The sequence below is a fragment of the Poecilia mexicana genome, unplaced genomic scaffold (assembly GCF_051168715.1).
Source record: "Poecilia mexicana isolate PSO_F unplaced genomic scaffold, ASM5116871v1 scaffold_20, whole genome shotgun sequence".
NCBI lineage: Eukaryota > Metazoa > Chordata > Actinopteri > Cyprinodontiformes > Poeciliidae > Poecilia > Poecilia mexicana.
This window is the reverse complement of record NW_028263389.1, coordinates 5416748-5432967: the sequence shown is the minus strand read 5'-3', so window position 1 is coordinate 5432967 and position 16220 is coordinate 5416748. Positions and strand designations below refer to the sequence as shown.

The following is a 16220-nucleotide window of genomic DNA, read 5'->3' as shown; positions in this document are numbered from 1 at the left end:
TGTACTAAATGAATTCTGTTGTTTGGGGTCAACCAAATAGATGTCATGCATTCAGACTCACTAATCCACCTCTCCTGTGCCGTTCCCTGCAAAAACGGCAGCGTACTCTATCAAGACTATTTGTTCTCTTGCCTCCTGGCACACGAAGAGAGAAGCAAACAAACAAATGCTCTCTCAATAAAACCACACAGCCATGAAGCGTCCATATGCTGAGTCAAAATATTGAGTAAGCCTGGGAGTTCCTCCTACACATCCCAGATCAATCCCAGAGGTTTCAGCCGGGGAATGTATACACGCTCCTTTCTTTTTCTGCTTTTCAGAGGACTGTACTTATTTAAGTAGTTTTTTGATAACTTCAAGCTTTTCTCTCAATTCGCATGCAGCAGCACTTCTTAAAAAGACGAAGCAAACTGAGATAATGGCACAGCGTAGCTCGTAACGCTGAGCTGCGACTGAACAGAAGTTCTCCCTTGAAGTGAAATTGTTCAAATTATTGAAAAACTAATATACATGTTGTATTCAAACGGCCTGATTTTGCCTCTGGAAATGGTCTTTGTTTTGTTTTTGTTTTGTTTTTTTGTTTTTTTCAAATTATTAACTGAGGTTCCTATAATGAAAACATCCTGTTCCACGACGTGTGTTCAAATGAATGCAAAGTTCTCCGTGAATATAATGAAACATGATGGAAGGATGTCAGGACAGAAAATCAGTAGAACCGACCTGGACCTGATCCAAAATTCAGGCCGGGTCGGGCCAAAATCACAAGGTTGAGGGTCAGCTTTCCCTGTTGGGCTTTTAGTAAATCTACAATACATACAGCAGACAGAAAACTAAACAGGAATGCATGACATAAAGTTGTGCCGATCTGTTCATTCTAGTCTAACTAGAGGAGTAGATGGCTTACACTGTGAAGGAAGGGAGGAAGGGAGGGAGGGACGAACGAACGAACGAACTCAACTGCACCAAGCGCTGTGCACTGAAGGCGAACTCCACATTCACAACTCCACTCCACAAGCGACAAAATGGACCTAGAAGATGCTAGACTGAAGCTAAAAATGGGAAAAGTTATTCTAATAAGCCAACACAGAGCAACGTCAAATCTATGGAAATATTTGATATTGTCAGGTTTACTTGGAGTCACTCGGACGGACACACTCACAGATGGAAACATTTGTTTCCTTTGTCTCAAATCAAATCTTTTAAGCTGATCGTATCATTTTTTTCTGTTCATATGTTTCAAAGAAAACTGTGTAACAACACATCAAAAAGCTAATGAAAAATAGTTACAAAGTCAGACATATTACAATGAGAAGATCGTTAATGTTGCATGTGGTAGTTTGCTGCTATCTGGATAGGAACAAAAGGAGCATGGAGCCAAGCAGACGGAGTATTTACCTATGTGTTTTATGGACAAAGGTAAACACCGACTTCCTGTAGCTCCAAAAACAACAAGTCTGTTTTTGTAAAAAGGAAAAAAAGGTATTTTCAGCTGCAGGCACAAGTCCCTCAGAGCGAACAGTAGCACCGAGGCGTCAGCCCCCGGATAGCAGATAATGCCAACTGCATTATAAAAGAGCAGTGCCGCTTCATTAGAACTTAAAAGGCACCTGTTATTGTGTGTTGCCTCTGCTGTTTTCTCACTTTCCTTTAAAGGGTTTGTTTATGTGTGCATTGATCCATTAGTGGTAGAACTCAGCGGGGTCTGCCAGGATCTTAATGGCAGAAGCTGTTCAGTAAAATCGGGGATTTATTTACAGAATGATTTTCTTTTTTTTTCTATGCTTGAAGGGTTCTCCTGGTGAGAGAGGTAATGCTGGTCCAGCCGGCCCAATTGGTTTATCTGGTAGACCTGGTCCTCAGGGTCCTCCAGGTCCTGCTGGAGAGAAAGGTGCTCCTGTGAGTACGTCGTTCCCAAAAATAATTTTACCCATTGACGTGTGGCTTGTAAGTATAACCTTTAAAGTAAACATCTTTGTGCTTCTAGGGGGAGAAAGGGCCGCAGGGCCCGGCCGGCCGTGACGGTATCCAGGGTCCTGTCGGTCTTCCTGGCCCTGCTGGACCTCAAGGCCCACCTGGAGAGGACGGAGACAAGGTCCGTCTGCCGCCCTGATCTCATCAGCTCCGTATTTTAACACTTGGGTCTAATCAGACAAAGTAAACGGAAAACTCAGTTGATGTCTGAATTTGAAGTTGGTGTCCAATTTTCAAAACTTGAGAGAGCACTCGCCACACGTGAACTGACATTCAATAACAAGACATACCGGTCATAGACACAGACTTGACAGGTGTGCACCAAGATTCAGATGTTTGACGGAAAATCTTTTGAGACCAAACATGAGTTCAGAGTAAACAAACATGGCCGACCAGGAAGAAGCAGCGGCTGTAGTTTCTGGACTATATTTACCAGAGAAAAACAATATAAAGACATCTTTAACGTCCACCGGCCTTTCTGGTCCGCCATCAGCAGTTGTTTTGTGTTTTTTGGGTTCCCCTCTGTTTGGCTACATGTCACATTCAACATGCTACAACCTCGTTTATCCAATCCAACATATTGAATATCTACGATTTCAGATCGTAGTGCTTCCGAGCGAAGCAGATCACTCTTAGCACACCGCACACGGCAGGAATATCTCTTAAGGTTGTCATCAGAGCCATCCCAATAATCGGAGCATCTTTAAGATTGTCAGAAGGGGAAAATCTGGACAAAAATTGATTTAAGAAAAAAAACAACAAAAAAAAAACAACTTGCCTTGTGAAGTAGGCAAAACTCAGCTGAAGGAAATGCAGAGCTGAAACAGTGATTTAATCTCCCGGTGTTCTCTGGAGCTGCCAATCAGCCGTCACTTGAGAGGCTTCCTGCGTTCTAACCTGGACAGGAAATGGACATCTCCATATCTGTTCATCCGCATGGAACTTCCAGGATGATCGTCACACATATTGGCTTTTTGTCTGAGCTGCGGGGTTGTCAGTGATTTTGTTGACATTCACAAAAGAAGAAAATTGGATCTGAGACTATGTGTGTGTGCGTGTGTGTGTGTGTGTGTGTGTGTGTTTGTCTTTTCTAGGGAGAGGCTGGAGAGCCAGGCCAGAAAGGAAGCAAAGGTGACAAGGGAGAGCAGGTGGGTTATGAAAAGCACATGAATCTACATCTCGTATTCACATGAAGCTGGCCGTGTGTTCTGATTAGATTACGTTTCACACAACAGGAATAAATCACATCCACTATAAGAATTAGTGGCGTTTAACTCAGTTTTACGACGCGGTGCAAGTGAATCACATGGATCTTTGCGAATTTGTTGTGTGGTAAAAAGCATCAAACGGAACAAGGCAGCATTTCTCATTGTAAAAAAAACCAAAAACGACCGAATTGATAATAGAAAGCACAACAAATAAGATGTAAATTAGGTTCAATAATGTAAATCACATCATCTTATTAGCAGCTCAGCATTTTTTTAATGAAATCTGCGCCGCTTTTGATGCTGCTGGAACGTTTCGCTGATGTCAGCAGTTTTAAAAAGTTCAGGATCGTTTTCCTGCGCTGGTTCTGAAACAGAACCCGGCCTCCTTCATCTGCATCTGGTGTACTGCATGTTATTATGTCTGCGTTTTACTCCCAACACCTTATTTACTCTGTTTTTCCCAGGGCCCCCCGGGACCGGCTGGCGTTCAAGGTCCCGTTGGAGCCCCAGGTCCTGCTGTAAGTCCATGTCAAATTCAGTGCATTTGAACAGCATAAAGAACGGCTGACGCCAATCAAATCATTTCTGATGAAAAGCACAGATTAAACGTCATCACGTGGTTTGCAGCTGTAACGTGTGTGTCGTTTGCCAGGGAGCTGATGGAGAGCCAGGTCCCAGAGGTCAGCAGGGCATGTTCGGGCAGAAGGGAGACGAGGGTCCGAGAGGCTTCCCTGGACCCCCGGGTCCCATCGGTCTACAGGTTGGCACCACTCTCTTCTGTCATAAGATAATAAATCAGCATTATTGCTTAAGCATCATAGTTTAAATGATTCTCTGTTCGGCTTGAGAGGTTTTCTATCGACAGAAACCACAACGGACGAGTCAAAGTTAACCAAGTCATCCCTTGTTTAGTTGTTTGTAGTTTCTCTCCCAATTGCAACTAGTGATTGTTTCAGTGTTTGATTGTTCTGTTGTTTATTTTGACGATTAATCAGTTATCCAGATAAAAAATAGGCATTTTCTGCAGATTTGTTATTAAACCACTTAATCCCATTTTTTTGTGCTATAAGAAATACATTAAAAGATGCAAATAAACAATGTTAATTCCTTTTTTAACTAGGAAGGCAAATATTTTATTGCCTGAAATGCAAAAACAGCATTCCTTCAGCGTAGAAAGGGATGCAACTGCAGCAAAAAATAAATGAATTAAAAAAAAAAAAAAAAAGCATGTATGTGTATTTCTGCTTGACTTACCATCAATACAGTGTAGGCTTTAATCTTTTGACAATTTTTAGATGAATCGATTAATAACTGGATAGCAAAAGTCTCACCGGAGCTGGAATATCCGCGGGCTTTTGCTGTACCTCCCTATATTCTGAGGTAAGAAAAATAATAGTTCACTGCAATAGCTCTCGGTGCACACCCCAGATTAAAAAACAAAAAACAAAATCACTTCCTTCCTGTTTTATCTTCTCCTCTCACCTGTCAGCCTCAAACTACTGTTTTCTATACATAAAACAAATCCCAGTTTCATACATCAGTCCAGAGTATATAACGGCTACCCTACAGGGACAATAATTAATAATAAATGGCCACAACACAAAGCATGCAACATTATAGAATGATGGGGAGAAAAAAGGAAAATTGCATCTGGAGCTATAGCTAATGGTTAACGGTTGCCGTGGCGCCACATTAGAGCGTCTCACTGAAAGGTCTTCAGCCGGTGAACAACATTACAACAACGAAGATTCAAAAAGGTTCGACCCTTTAGTTTAAAACACGCAGGAGTGCAGTCAACAGCAATGCAAACCAAAAAATGCACAACGTAACGTCTGAGAAACAAACGGAAAATTTCCACTCTGTTCATAAATAAGTGGTATTTCTCTGTGAAGCTGCATGTAAAAAAAGAAAAACACCAGGAAGCACTTTAACGTGCCTTAATGATGTTTTGTTGGCCCGCGATAGAGATCTAATGACGTGCAACCTTTCCCACGGTTGTATTCAATTTATTTGTAATTATCCATTTATTAGGAATCAGCTTCCGAAGTCCCGTACTTTGGAAGTTTGCTGCGGGGATCGGGGTCGTCGTCTTGAATGAAATTACACACGCTGCTGCCCGTCGCTCCTCGGCGCTATTCTTTCTCAGCAGGATCGCCTTCAATGGACTTTTAATTGGGAGTAATTCACTTCCCATCACAATCCCATTAATTGCGCGGACTGACCTACTCCAGCAGTCTGTTCCTCATCAAGCTCATTTACCGGGCTGCATAATTAGCACCACCGCTACCGATTTTAGCATTAGAGAAGACCTTTACACAAATGATGCTTCTCAGCGAGGGGCGGGAGCTGATGTGTGGCAATCAAGCTGGTGACAATACTCAAAAAAAAAAAAAATTAAAATAAACAGGCATGAAGATGAACAGAGTCAAGTAGATGAAGAGCCGTGTTGATGCACAAACACAATTCCTTGTTTTGTTTTCACTTTTTGCTCGAGATCCTGCAGTAGAATGATTTCTTTTGATGTCCTTTCTTTTCTTTTTTTTTACAACCCTACACCTTTTATTGACGACAAAGTGCCCCCAGATCAAGAGCAAACATTCACACACACACACATGCACACACACACAAAAAAGCAAACCACAGCAATTTAATCACACCAATTACCGGGAGAAAATGTCAGGGATCAAACGCGTAAGGTCGCCAACATGCTGCTCATTTGCTGTGTGTGAGTGAGCCAGATTAATTCCTGCACCTTAAGAGTCAAGATCTATCTATATATATATATATATATATATATATATATATATATATATATATATATATATATATATGTATATATATATATATATGTATATATGTATATATATATATATATATATATATATATATATATATATATATATATATATATATATATATATATGTATATATGTATATATATATGTATATGTGTATGTATGTGTACAGATTAGTGACAGGAAAAATGAGAACAAACCGCAGTTTGAGTTGAAACTGTAGGAGAGCCGTTTACAGGATGCCTGATGCACCTCATTTTCTAAAAACATGGTTTAATTGAGTAAACTTAGACTCAAGCCCGCACTGTTGATTACTTTTTTCTTTTTTCTTTTTTTTAAATAATTCAATAAAGACGTAATTGGCTGAGGCAGCGCCGGCTAAAACATGAATTTTGATTCATTGACACTGAATAATTTATGCTGTTCTGAGTCACAGAATCACAGCAACGTATTCCCGTGGTCAAATTAAATCTCAGCAGCAAGCAAGCAGCTTTTGTGAATGCAGTTAATGATGCAAACACATTAAAAGCCTTCTTCACACCACGGCTCATCAATGTTGCAGTACAGATGTTATCAAAGATGCATTCTTCAGAATCTATTGTGGAATTTGAATGTTTCTTTCCGAGCTGTCAAATATAAAGGTGAAAAATCGACACATTTTTACTTTAGGTTATTACACTTCAAAAACACAACATCTTACCAATGACTTTTTGTCTAGTTTCTTGTGCAAATATCTTGGTACATCTGAAATCAGACAAGCCTAACTCAGACGTAACTTTTTCATCAAGATATAGGATCTTGTTTTAAGGCAATAATTCTTGAATATTGATTGATAAGTACTAGTTCCACTGGCAGATGATTTGAGTTATAACAAAACATTTTCCCATGTTGTCAGAGAAGCAAATCTGCCAGTGGAACTAGTAATTTTTAATCAATATTCAAACTTTATTGACTTAAAACAAGATCCTGTATCTTGCTGAGAAGTCATTTGTATGTTAGTTTGATCTTATTTTAAATGTACTGACATATCTGCACATCAAACTTGACCAAAATACTTGGTAAGACTGTTTGTTTTTACAGTGTAGGAGCAGAGGTGATGTCACACCATGTGTGTGAAAGAGGAGTTATTTCACAACAAGGACAAAGTGGTTACGTTTTAAACTGTTAGCATTTTACAACAGCAATTAGCACAGTTAGGATAGCTGGCATGGTTACCGTGGCTACAGCTTCAGCCTCCTGTTAATTTAAAATCCTTACTTAACATCCCAATTCCAGTTGCATGACAAAAACAAGTTGAAAGTTTAAAATAATAAAGGAAAGCAACTTTGCTGTACTCTGTTTAGCCTTCCTGTTATGTGCTAAAAGTCTTGCTCTCTCTCTTTTCAATTCGGCTTATTTATGTAGTGCCAGTTCATAACACGTAACACTCCAGACACTTTACAGACGTTATCAAACAATGCAACCAAGTTCAGTTTATTATTCAAATTGGTTTAAAAAAGTTTTCAATAAACCTGTTGTAGAAAATACAATTCTCTTTTAAGTAGCTTTTTGCATCGTTTTGCTTAATTTGACTTGAATATTTAACATCTTGCTGATCCACCAATCAGAACAAGTTCAAATTTGGAGTCTCAAAACAACCAATCAAGCTGAAATTCGTCCAGTTCAAATAACTGGAGGATTCATTGTTAGGTTTCTAATTATTGTTGTTGTTGTTTCCTTTTTGTTTTGTTTTTTGGCATGGTAACAAATACGCAATCATGTTTTATTTAGTTTTTTGTTTCTGTCTCCAGGGGCTTCCCGGACCTCCAGGTGAAAAAGGAGAAAACGGTGACGTTGGGCCCATGGTAAGAGAAACTCCCAACTTTTTACGGTAAGACTTGAATCCATTACAGCAACATCACATTTCCTCTTTTTTTTTTTTTTTTTTCTGTACAGGGTCCTCCCGGTCCCCCTGGTCCCAGAGGCCCTCAGGGTCCCAGTGGAGCCGATGTACGTATTGCTTATGAACATAGATCAAATTTTCAGACTCTCCCTCCCGAACGATCTGCTGCATGCAACTTTTGCAACACCTCAGGGTTTCCTCAGGTCTTAAAAATCCTTAACACTCAATCATCTAAGTTATAGGGCTTGGAAAAAAAAAGTTGAAAAGTGTCCATTTGTACGCCTATTGCTTCCCCCCACCCCCTGAACTTTTTAAAGAATTGCGGCGGTGCTGTTCATCCGTTTCATCTGTTGTTGCCCGAGGAACTCTGGAGTTACTGTGCTGTGAAAAACCCCCCCTCCTCCCAAAAAAAAAACGACAAGGGTTGTGATGCAGAGCAGCAAAACGACAGAAATTTATCATAAAATCCATCAGCGTTTACCTCAAGCCTGCAAAAAAACAAAAATCCACTCCTTGCTGTTTGTTTGGGGAACAGAAGTCAATAAGTTCTTGTTTTCTGATCCACTGAGGGCTCCTTCATGAAAGGCAGCGTGTATTTTTAATAAGGTTCTAATTAAAAAACGGGGATTTTATTAGTTAGCTAAAATCGAGAAGTGTTGCCACGGTTCTATACTGTGTGAAAGATGCAATGAGCTGCCATGGCAGAGGCAAAAAGCAGAAATGTGGGTGGACAACATTATGCTCAACTTAAATTAATAAGCAAGTTAGTCAAGCAAATTATTAGAGCAGCTTTCATAATTTAACACTTTCTTAAATTTAAATCCTAACAGCCTTAAAAATATATAGCTTAAATGAATTGATAGCAACTTGCAGGAAGTCTAATCAGTAGTAGCTCATGTGTGGTATCATGACTCCAAACTGATCTTTTTCTGTCTTTTTAGGGTCCTCAAGGTCCTCCAGGAGGTGTGGGCCCCATGGGATCTGTGGGTGAGAAGGTAAGGCCCCATCAGGGCCCTGCAGGGTGTTTTATCTGAAAATGTCGTCATGTGACATGGAGATAAAATTCTGCGCTGTGTCCAAACTTTTCATAGCACATTCCATAGATGTCAAGTTGAAACTCCTGGATTTTTCTATATAATTATAATTTCAAAGACGACGAAGGGAGAGCTGAGTCAAGAAGCGAAGCTCTCGATTTACCAGTCAATCTACGTTCATCTATGGTCATGAGCTTTGAGTCATGACCGAAAGAACGAGGTCATGGGTACAAGCAGCCAAAATAAGTTTTTTCCACAATATTTAGCATTAAGAGCGCAGACTTTTACCCCAAAGTTTCGTCTGAATTTGAGGACTCTCCATGCACCAGCTTGAATGTTTACCTGTTGAGACGCTGACATTTATCTAACCACAGGGCGAACAAGGGGAGGCTGGAAACCCGGGACCACCTGGAGAGCCTGGAACTGGGGTAAGCATACACCGCCTTTTGCTGTGCCCCTCTGCCGACACGAATACGTCCACCAGCGTCGTCCTACATTTTCACGCAGACGTTTCTGTTCGTGCCACAGGCTCTCGGTTCAGACCACTCGTCTGCCGTACACGCGGCTCTGCGGTTGTTTTCGGGTCGGTCGGGTGTCCCAGATTGAATATTCTGTATAGCTTGAGGGCAGACATGAAACAGCACACAATCTAATGAGAGGGAGGGCTGCTGTGCGTCCGTCACAATAGAAGTAATTGCTACTCGCATTCAGACGGTTGGATCATCTCAGCGTGGCTCCGGCGCTCTGCACAGCTTGTGGACACGTCCTACCAAAATGAGCCTCCTTCCAGACTCTTAAGGCGTAATTATCAGGAAGCGTTGTCTGATGGATCCGATTTAAAGAACTATGTTTAGGGGGGGAAAAAAATCTAATCCAAACACCAATTTCTGAGTACATACTCCTGTTAGGCTGAATCTTTTGTTCATTGCAAATTATTGGAAGATGTTTATTTATTTTGTCTGGCTTTTGTTGTTGCTAGATGGAAATTTCAGAGAAGTTAAAGAGGTACAACAGCAGATTGAAAAGGTAGAAAACGAGGAACAGGTGGAGGGTAATACCTTCAGATGGTAAACTTGCTGTTCTCTCCTTTCAGACTCTGCATTTACCTACATTTTACATGATAAGAATGAAAAGTGTGGAAAGTAGAGGAGATATCTGTGAGAAAAGGAGGCGGAGTAAAGCTGGAGCAGCGTTAGGCCTTCTGGTGGCCTTTCAGTCCACAAATGTGAAACGTGGGAAGGGTCATGAAGGAGGACCAGTCACTGTACAGCAGGTCTTAGTAGCTGTAACTGTTAGTTTCTGTTGGACAAGATCTAAAGTTAGCTTTAAACTTTACATGCAAAATAATTACTTTGGGGGAAGAACAAACTCTATGTACACCAGAGTTATAATTGTTTTGGGTTATTCATTACAGTTTGGTTTTATTTTGTTGTAAATTTTTGTTTGCCTACTTCGGCTGGTTTTAATTAGCTTTAGATTGTTTTGTAGGTTTTATTGGTTATCATGGTGAGTTTAACAGAAGTAACTGACTGACAAAAAGCTGCTGCAGGAGTCGGAGTCAGCAAGGACAATCTGATGTACAAGTGGTCATTAAAAAAAAACAAAAAAACGTGCTAATCTCTGTTGGTAACGCAAAGACTTTAGGATTATAACCAAAAAGCAGAAGATGAGGTTTTATACTTTCACAAATATAATGTTCCATAATGTAAATTTTTTTAAACGGCTCATATCAGCTTGGAGGTTAAGTTCCTCATTTATCGAGCTCCGTTGTCTCTGAGTCCATAAAACATCCGGACCTGTCAACTCATTTCATATCTGCAGTGTTGACCGTCACTGCTCGTTGTGAAACAGTCCAAGATCTTCTTTAGATCCAATATCTGTCAGCAGTCTCTGCCTGCACAGGTTCTTTATTCCCTCCACTGAGTTTAATGTAGACTGAAAAAAAACAAAACTCTGCTTCTTTTGATGTTGACATAAGAAATACCCCGTCTCTGTAGGGACCCAAAGGTGAGAGAGGAGAGAAAGGAGAGGCCGGACCCCCCGGAGCTGCTGGACCCGCCGGTGCCAAAGGACCCCCTGGAGACGATGGTCCAAAGGGCAACCCTGTAAGTCTGACAGGTTTGCTATTAAAGCCAGTGAAAGTGTGGCTCCTCATGCTCAGGCACAATCTGCTGCTTTAAAAAAAAAAGTCACACACCTCAAAGGTGGGTCATTTTACCCAGTCTCATATTCAAGAGCTAAAAAGCCTTTTTATTGAGGGAGATTAGATTTTATGCCTGCATGGTAATGGGAGGCAGTGGGGTCTCTTGCATTTGCAACATCATCATTAAGTTCATTACATTACCTTCACAGGTTGTAACCAAGTACGCCAGGACGAAATCACGACCCAAATTACCTCCCACATTCCAAATGCTGTTTCCAAGGAAATTATTTCTCAGCAGCTGTTCCTCTGGTGTTCTTTTTAACTCTTTTTAACTTTTTTTTCCTCTTACAGGGACCTGTTGGGTTCCCTGGAGACCCAGGACCCCCCGGAGAGCCAGGTGTTGCTGTAAGTATGAAAACACACCGCTTGCTTTGTCTGAAAAGATTAAAGAAATTATATTTGTATTTTGATTTCTTTTAGCCTTTTTTTTTTAACCTGTGCATGAATTACAGGGTACTGATGGAGAAGCAGGAGAGAAAGGAGAGGATGGTGAGCCCGGTCAACCTGTAAGTTATCAATACTGTTTATTAGTTAGAATGAATGAATTATTGAATAATATCTGTTACTTAGAACCATAATAAGGACGCACAGGAATCAAATTATCTCTCAAATTTTCACTGTGTATATTTACTGAAGTTTCTCATCATTTACTCTTGGTAAAGATTAAAATAATATCCTTACTTTGTAGATCTGTTGTGTGTAATTAAAAAAGAAAAGCAAACAGCAATGAGCTCATGTTGTGTAAAAATAACAAATCACAGCTTTTATTGAATCAGCTTGAAATGACGCCTACAAGGCTGCAAAAAAAAGAAAAATGAAAACAATAATTATAGTAAAAATGTATTCTGAGAAGTGACTGTAATAAAATATTCATTTTACTTTGTTGCAAACTATGAAAACGGTCATTACTGACAAACCTTTGTTCCTATGATGTAGTTGACATGATTTTTATTGTATTTCACTATCAAAATTGAAGAACAATAGTTCAAAAATAAACATATAACATTTAAAATGTATCAATCTAGAATCAAAATGCCCTTTCTCTGTTTCTTTCCTGAAGGCATTGGTTTGTCCTCCATTTTGAAAGGAACAAAACATATTTATTAATTTGATTTAAAAAATGATATTTAAATAACAAACTTAAAATCAATTGTAAAAGTTTTCTTTTTAATCTGCAACTACAAAAATATATAATTTTCTCGCCAACAACTGCTTCACGTCCAGGAAAGTCAGCTTACTGGACGTTAGCATTAAGCATGGTCTTTAAGCAAGCTAAAGCCAGATACATACCTACATTTTTCCTCCAACACAGAAATCTTCTCAGTCACAAGTCTGATAATAGTTATTATTTGTACAAAGTTGATATTTTAAGTCATGAAGTAATCTAAAAAATATATGAACCTGTTGGTTTTCTGGTTCTGTGGCAGATGCTACACACACTGTTTAGCTAACAGTTGACTGAACCAAAATGTTTAGGTAGGATCTGTAACCTTAAAAGCCCTGTTTAGATGAATATTTCATGGTTAAAATATAAATAGTCTTATTGGTAATACTTCACATCCTCCAAAATCCCTTTTTAAAGTGTATTTGTAACTTTGGAGTCATCTTCTAAAATAATGTAAAAAGATGATTTAGGCAAAAGAAAATAAATAAATACACTTTTGGCAAAAGCTTAAACCATCTTTTTAGGAAGCTGTTAATAGGAAAAAATAAACAAATGATGTCAATTTCTGACCAGCATAAATCTTGAACAGCTGCTATCATTGCCTGCACTTTACTGGAAAAATAACAGCATGAAGAAGTGCAGCCATTTATCAAAGTACGAGGTACTGTTATTGACGGTGTCAGGGTTACTGAGCTGTTACTGTCCAGTGAGCTGTGCGATTTAATGATCCATGAACCCCTCTCATCAGTCTTTGTTGCACGCTTGTTTTCAGGGACCCCCGGGTCCTTCTGGAGAGGCCGGTCCACCTGGCCCACCTGGCAAGAGAGTAAGTCCTTGGCTCTTCTAGCTCTTTTCCTTCCAGTAAGTCGTGTCTATGCGTCATTGAATGTGCTTCCAGCCACATTCAAGTCTCGACTAGACACCGACCTAGTTGCATAATTATTAATACTTAAAAAGTTGATTCTCCTGATAAGTAAATTCTTTGGTTAAACAATACAAAACGTATATTTTAATTAAAAAGATGATTTCGCCGCGCGTCGGTGGGCAGTTTTACGCCAACCCCCCGTAGCCAGCGGTTGAATATTGCTTCGTCTGGCAGCAACTTCAACTCAACAACCCAATTTGGCTCTAAAGCTGGAGAGATTCATTCTCATTAAAGGCAGAGTGGCAAAAACAAAGTGGGTGATTTATGGGGTCAAGGTGTTACGCTATCAGTGAGGTAAAGCCTTTTTAAAGCCCACGAAGAAATGAATGTCAGGATGTGAAAATCATGAATCATTTTTTTCTTCCACTTTGTGAGAAATTGAAAGGCTTACTAAAAGGGGGGGGGGGAGATCACAAAAAGAGGGTGAAAATGGAGTTTATGTCATCGTTTCAGTGGGAAAAAAAAAAGAAAAAAGATGTGCAGCAAGTCTGACACATTATTGATCCGGCGGCCGCCTGCCGGACAGCATCTGCAAAACAGAAGCATGAGACGCGTCTTGCAAAGTTGTTACGAGGTGATTAGGAAAGAGGCGCAGATTCAACAGCTAATAAAAACAAACAATAAAAGCTCTGACTGGAGAACGTGTTCGTCGCGATACAATCATCTTGTCACGCAGTGTCTCATTTAACGTGACGTGGGCGCTGTCCCGTTTAAAGCTTTTAATCATCTTTGAAGAGCAGATCTTAAAACGTCAACAGATGTGACTCACCCCAATTAACACGTACCCTAACGAACACAGTGCTACCAATCAGGAGGGATTCCTGACAGAAACACCACCAGATGTCCGCCTTTAAGCCATTATGGTGCCATTTTTTAACTTTTTTCTTTTTAATTGTGTTAGTAGCGGTGATGGTGTTGATTTCCACACGCATAAAAGCAAGAAAAATGAAAAAAGTCTGCCAAAAGTTGCCGAGAAATCTTTAGGCATTAATGACGATCAAAGTAAGATTTTCAGCGCAAATATGAGTTAATTAGCTCAAAATTTTATTTCCATTTATCTTTGAAAACAAATTAGGAGAAATATTATTTTAGAGACCTAATGGACCAGCACCCTGCACAGGAAATTAAAAACTCTAAGAGCCCAGTCGTCTGCAATGATGTTGGATGACTTAGCTTGTGATGCAAAAATGTATTTTGAAAAGTCATCACAATACTTTATATGCTCTTTAGTGAACGGAAGTATCTAGAAGTCCCACTTTCTTACAGAAGAAGTAAACGTTTTTCTCAAGAGCCCCTTTTTAAAATTCATTATTAGCTTTTGAAAAAAAGAAACAGACATTTATTTAGGTTTTATACTTTTAAGACTTCGAAGTTATCTTTCTCTTGGTTTTAATCTTGTACCAACCAGGAAGACACTAGTATATTAAAATCTATTGGGTTTTTAATTCTCACTCGGTTGTGTCAGTATATCTCACAAATTATTTGAGTTTGTAAATTCACCAAACTATCCAAACATTATGATGAAAGTTGACATAGTTGCTACAGTAGCAACTTTTTCTCATGTATATTTGCAGCTTATTTTCCACGTTTGTACAAAAAAAAATAAAGAAGAAGAAGAAGAAGAAGTTACTCACCAAAGTTGAAGATAATAATGACATTTTTCTTTTTTTTTGGTCCAATGAGAAAATGTGCATGTGCTGCATTTTCTAACCAAGGCTGATTGCTTCCCCACTGCGTCGACAGAAATCTGTATTCCATTTATTATCATGGTATAAACTTACGCAGCACCTGAACGGCTGGGGGGGATTACAGTGAGGAAGGAGCCATTTTGTAATCACACACAGGTCTTAGGTGACCAGTACTCCTCTGCTAGTCTGTCCTTTGAATGTGTAATTTCTAAGATTTTTTAATTTTTTTACCTTTTGAATTTCCTGCTGTCTCTTCACTTTGCCCATAGCAACTATGTGTTTCGAAATGATTCTTGAGTGAAGGCCCGTTTAATTTCTCAAGCTCGCGTGCGCATTTCTATTTCTGGTTTCACTGACAGTCCTGCACTTTTTATCTGAAGAAATGTTATCCAGTGAAAACTTTGGCAATCAGCATTTGAAGCACAAACCCAATAGAACGACCAAAAAAAAAAAAAAAAAAAGATGGGGGGCATTTGGGGGGAACCTTGACACAAAGAGCACACCTTACGTGCCGCCGCCCGCCGCCGTCTTGACACGCGGCGGCAGAAACGGTCCTTTGTGCTGATGAAGAGCCTGCCTCTTCACCACCAGTGAGAGGTACAAATCAGGAGAAGATGAAAGCTCCGAGACCTGAAGAGAGCTCGCATTATGGGCTCTCAGTCAACAACACTCAGCCTGCCCGTCGGCCAGATCAGAACAGAATCATGGCGGAGGGCGGTTTTGAAGATGGAGACTAGAGGCGGAGTTGAAAGGGATCCTCGAGGCCAGGAGAGAGAATCTGACCGGGGAAGAGGACGCGGCTGCGCCGGCGCCGGCGTGATTGAAGAAGGCCGTGCGTTCCCGTTTGAATCTCTCAGCTTGATTGTGTGTTTCTGTGGGGCGGACAAAGGACACTCACTCCGATGGATCTTGACATAGCTGAAGCGGCGCATGTTTGATGTCACCGGGTTACTTGAAGACTGTTGCTACTTTGCATTTATCAACTGGGACAAATAGTCAGAAAGAAATCTAATAATAAAGAAGGTAAAAATACCAAAACACTTGGAAGCTCAGGAGACGGTCCAATGAAATCTCTTGTAATAAACGTCCTGGGGTTTGTTTTTGTTTTTTTCTACCCCCAAGACAACAAGCCGTGAATATTTTGTGGAATTTTATTTAAGTTTTTTTTTTTTATGGTTTGCTTGCTTTTTGTTATTCAGGCAAGTTTAGATTTTGTGTTTTTATTTAATTTTATTAATGTTGTGAAGTGGTCTAACCAGACTCAATGTGAACCTGAAAGAGAACCTGTGAAGTGTTAGAGCCTCCAAAGTCTTGAAGCTCCTCGAGGTAAATTAGTCAGAATTCCAGTG

General features: G+C 39.9%; 1 protein-coding gene across 3 annotated transcripts in view; it reads left to right on the top strand.

The window, feature by feature from the left end:
- col11a1a (collagen, type XI, alpha 1a) overlaps positions 1-16220 on the top strand; it is a 100919-nt gene that overhangs the window by 73034 nt on the left and 11665 nt on the right. For all 3 annotated transcript variants that reach the window (XM_015005677.2, XM_015005680.2, XM_088001199.1), the window contains 13 exons: positions 1789-1896; positions 1985-2092; positions 3066-3119; positions 3644-3697; positions 3832-3939; positions 7765-7818; positions 7910-7963; positions 8798-8851; positions 9265-9318; positions 10888-10995; positions 11385-11438; positions 11546-11599; positions 13031-13084. In XM_015005677.2, the coding sequence (XP_014861163.1) occupies positions 1789-1896; positions 1985-2092; positions 3066-3119; positions 3644-3697; positions 3832-3939; positions 7765-7818; positions 7910-7963; positions 8798-8851; positions 9265-9318; positions 10888-10995; positions 11385-11438; positions 11546-11599; positions 13031-13084 (918 nt within the window). The remainder of the gene's footprint in view (positions 1-1788; positions 1897-1984; positions 2093-3065; positions 3120-3643; positions 3698-3831; positions 3940-7764; positions 7819-7909; positions 7964-8797; positions 8852-9264; positions 9319-10887; positions 10996-11384; positions 11439-11545; positions 11600-13030; positions 13085-16220) is intronic.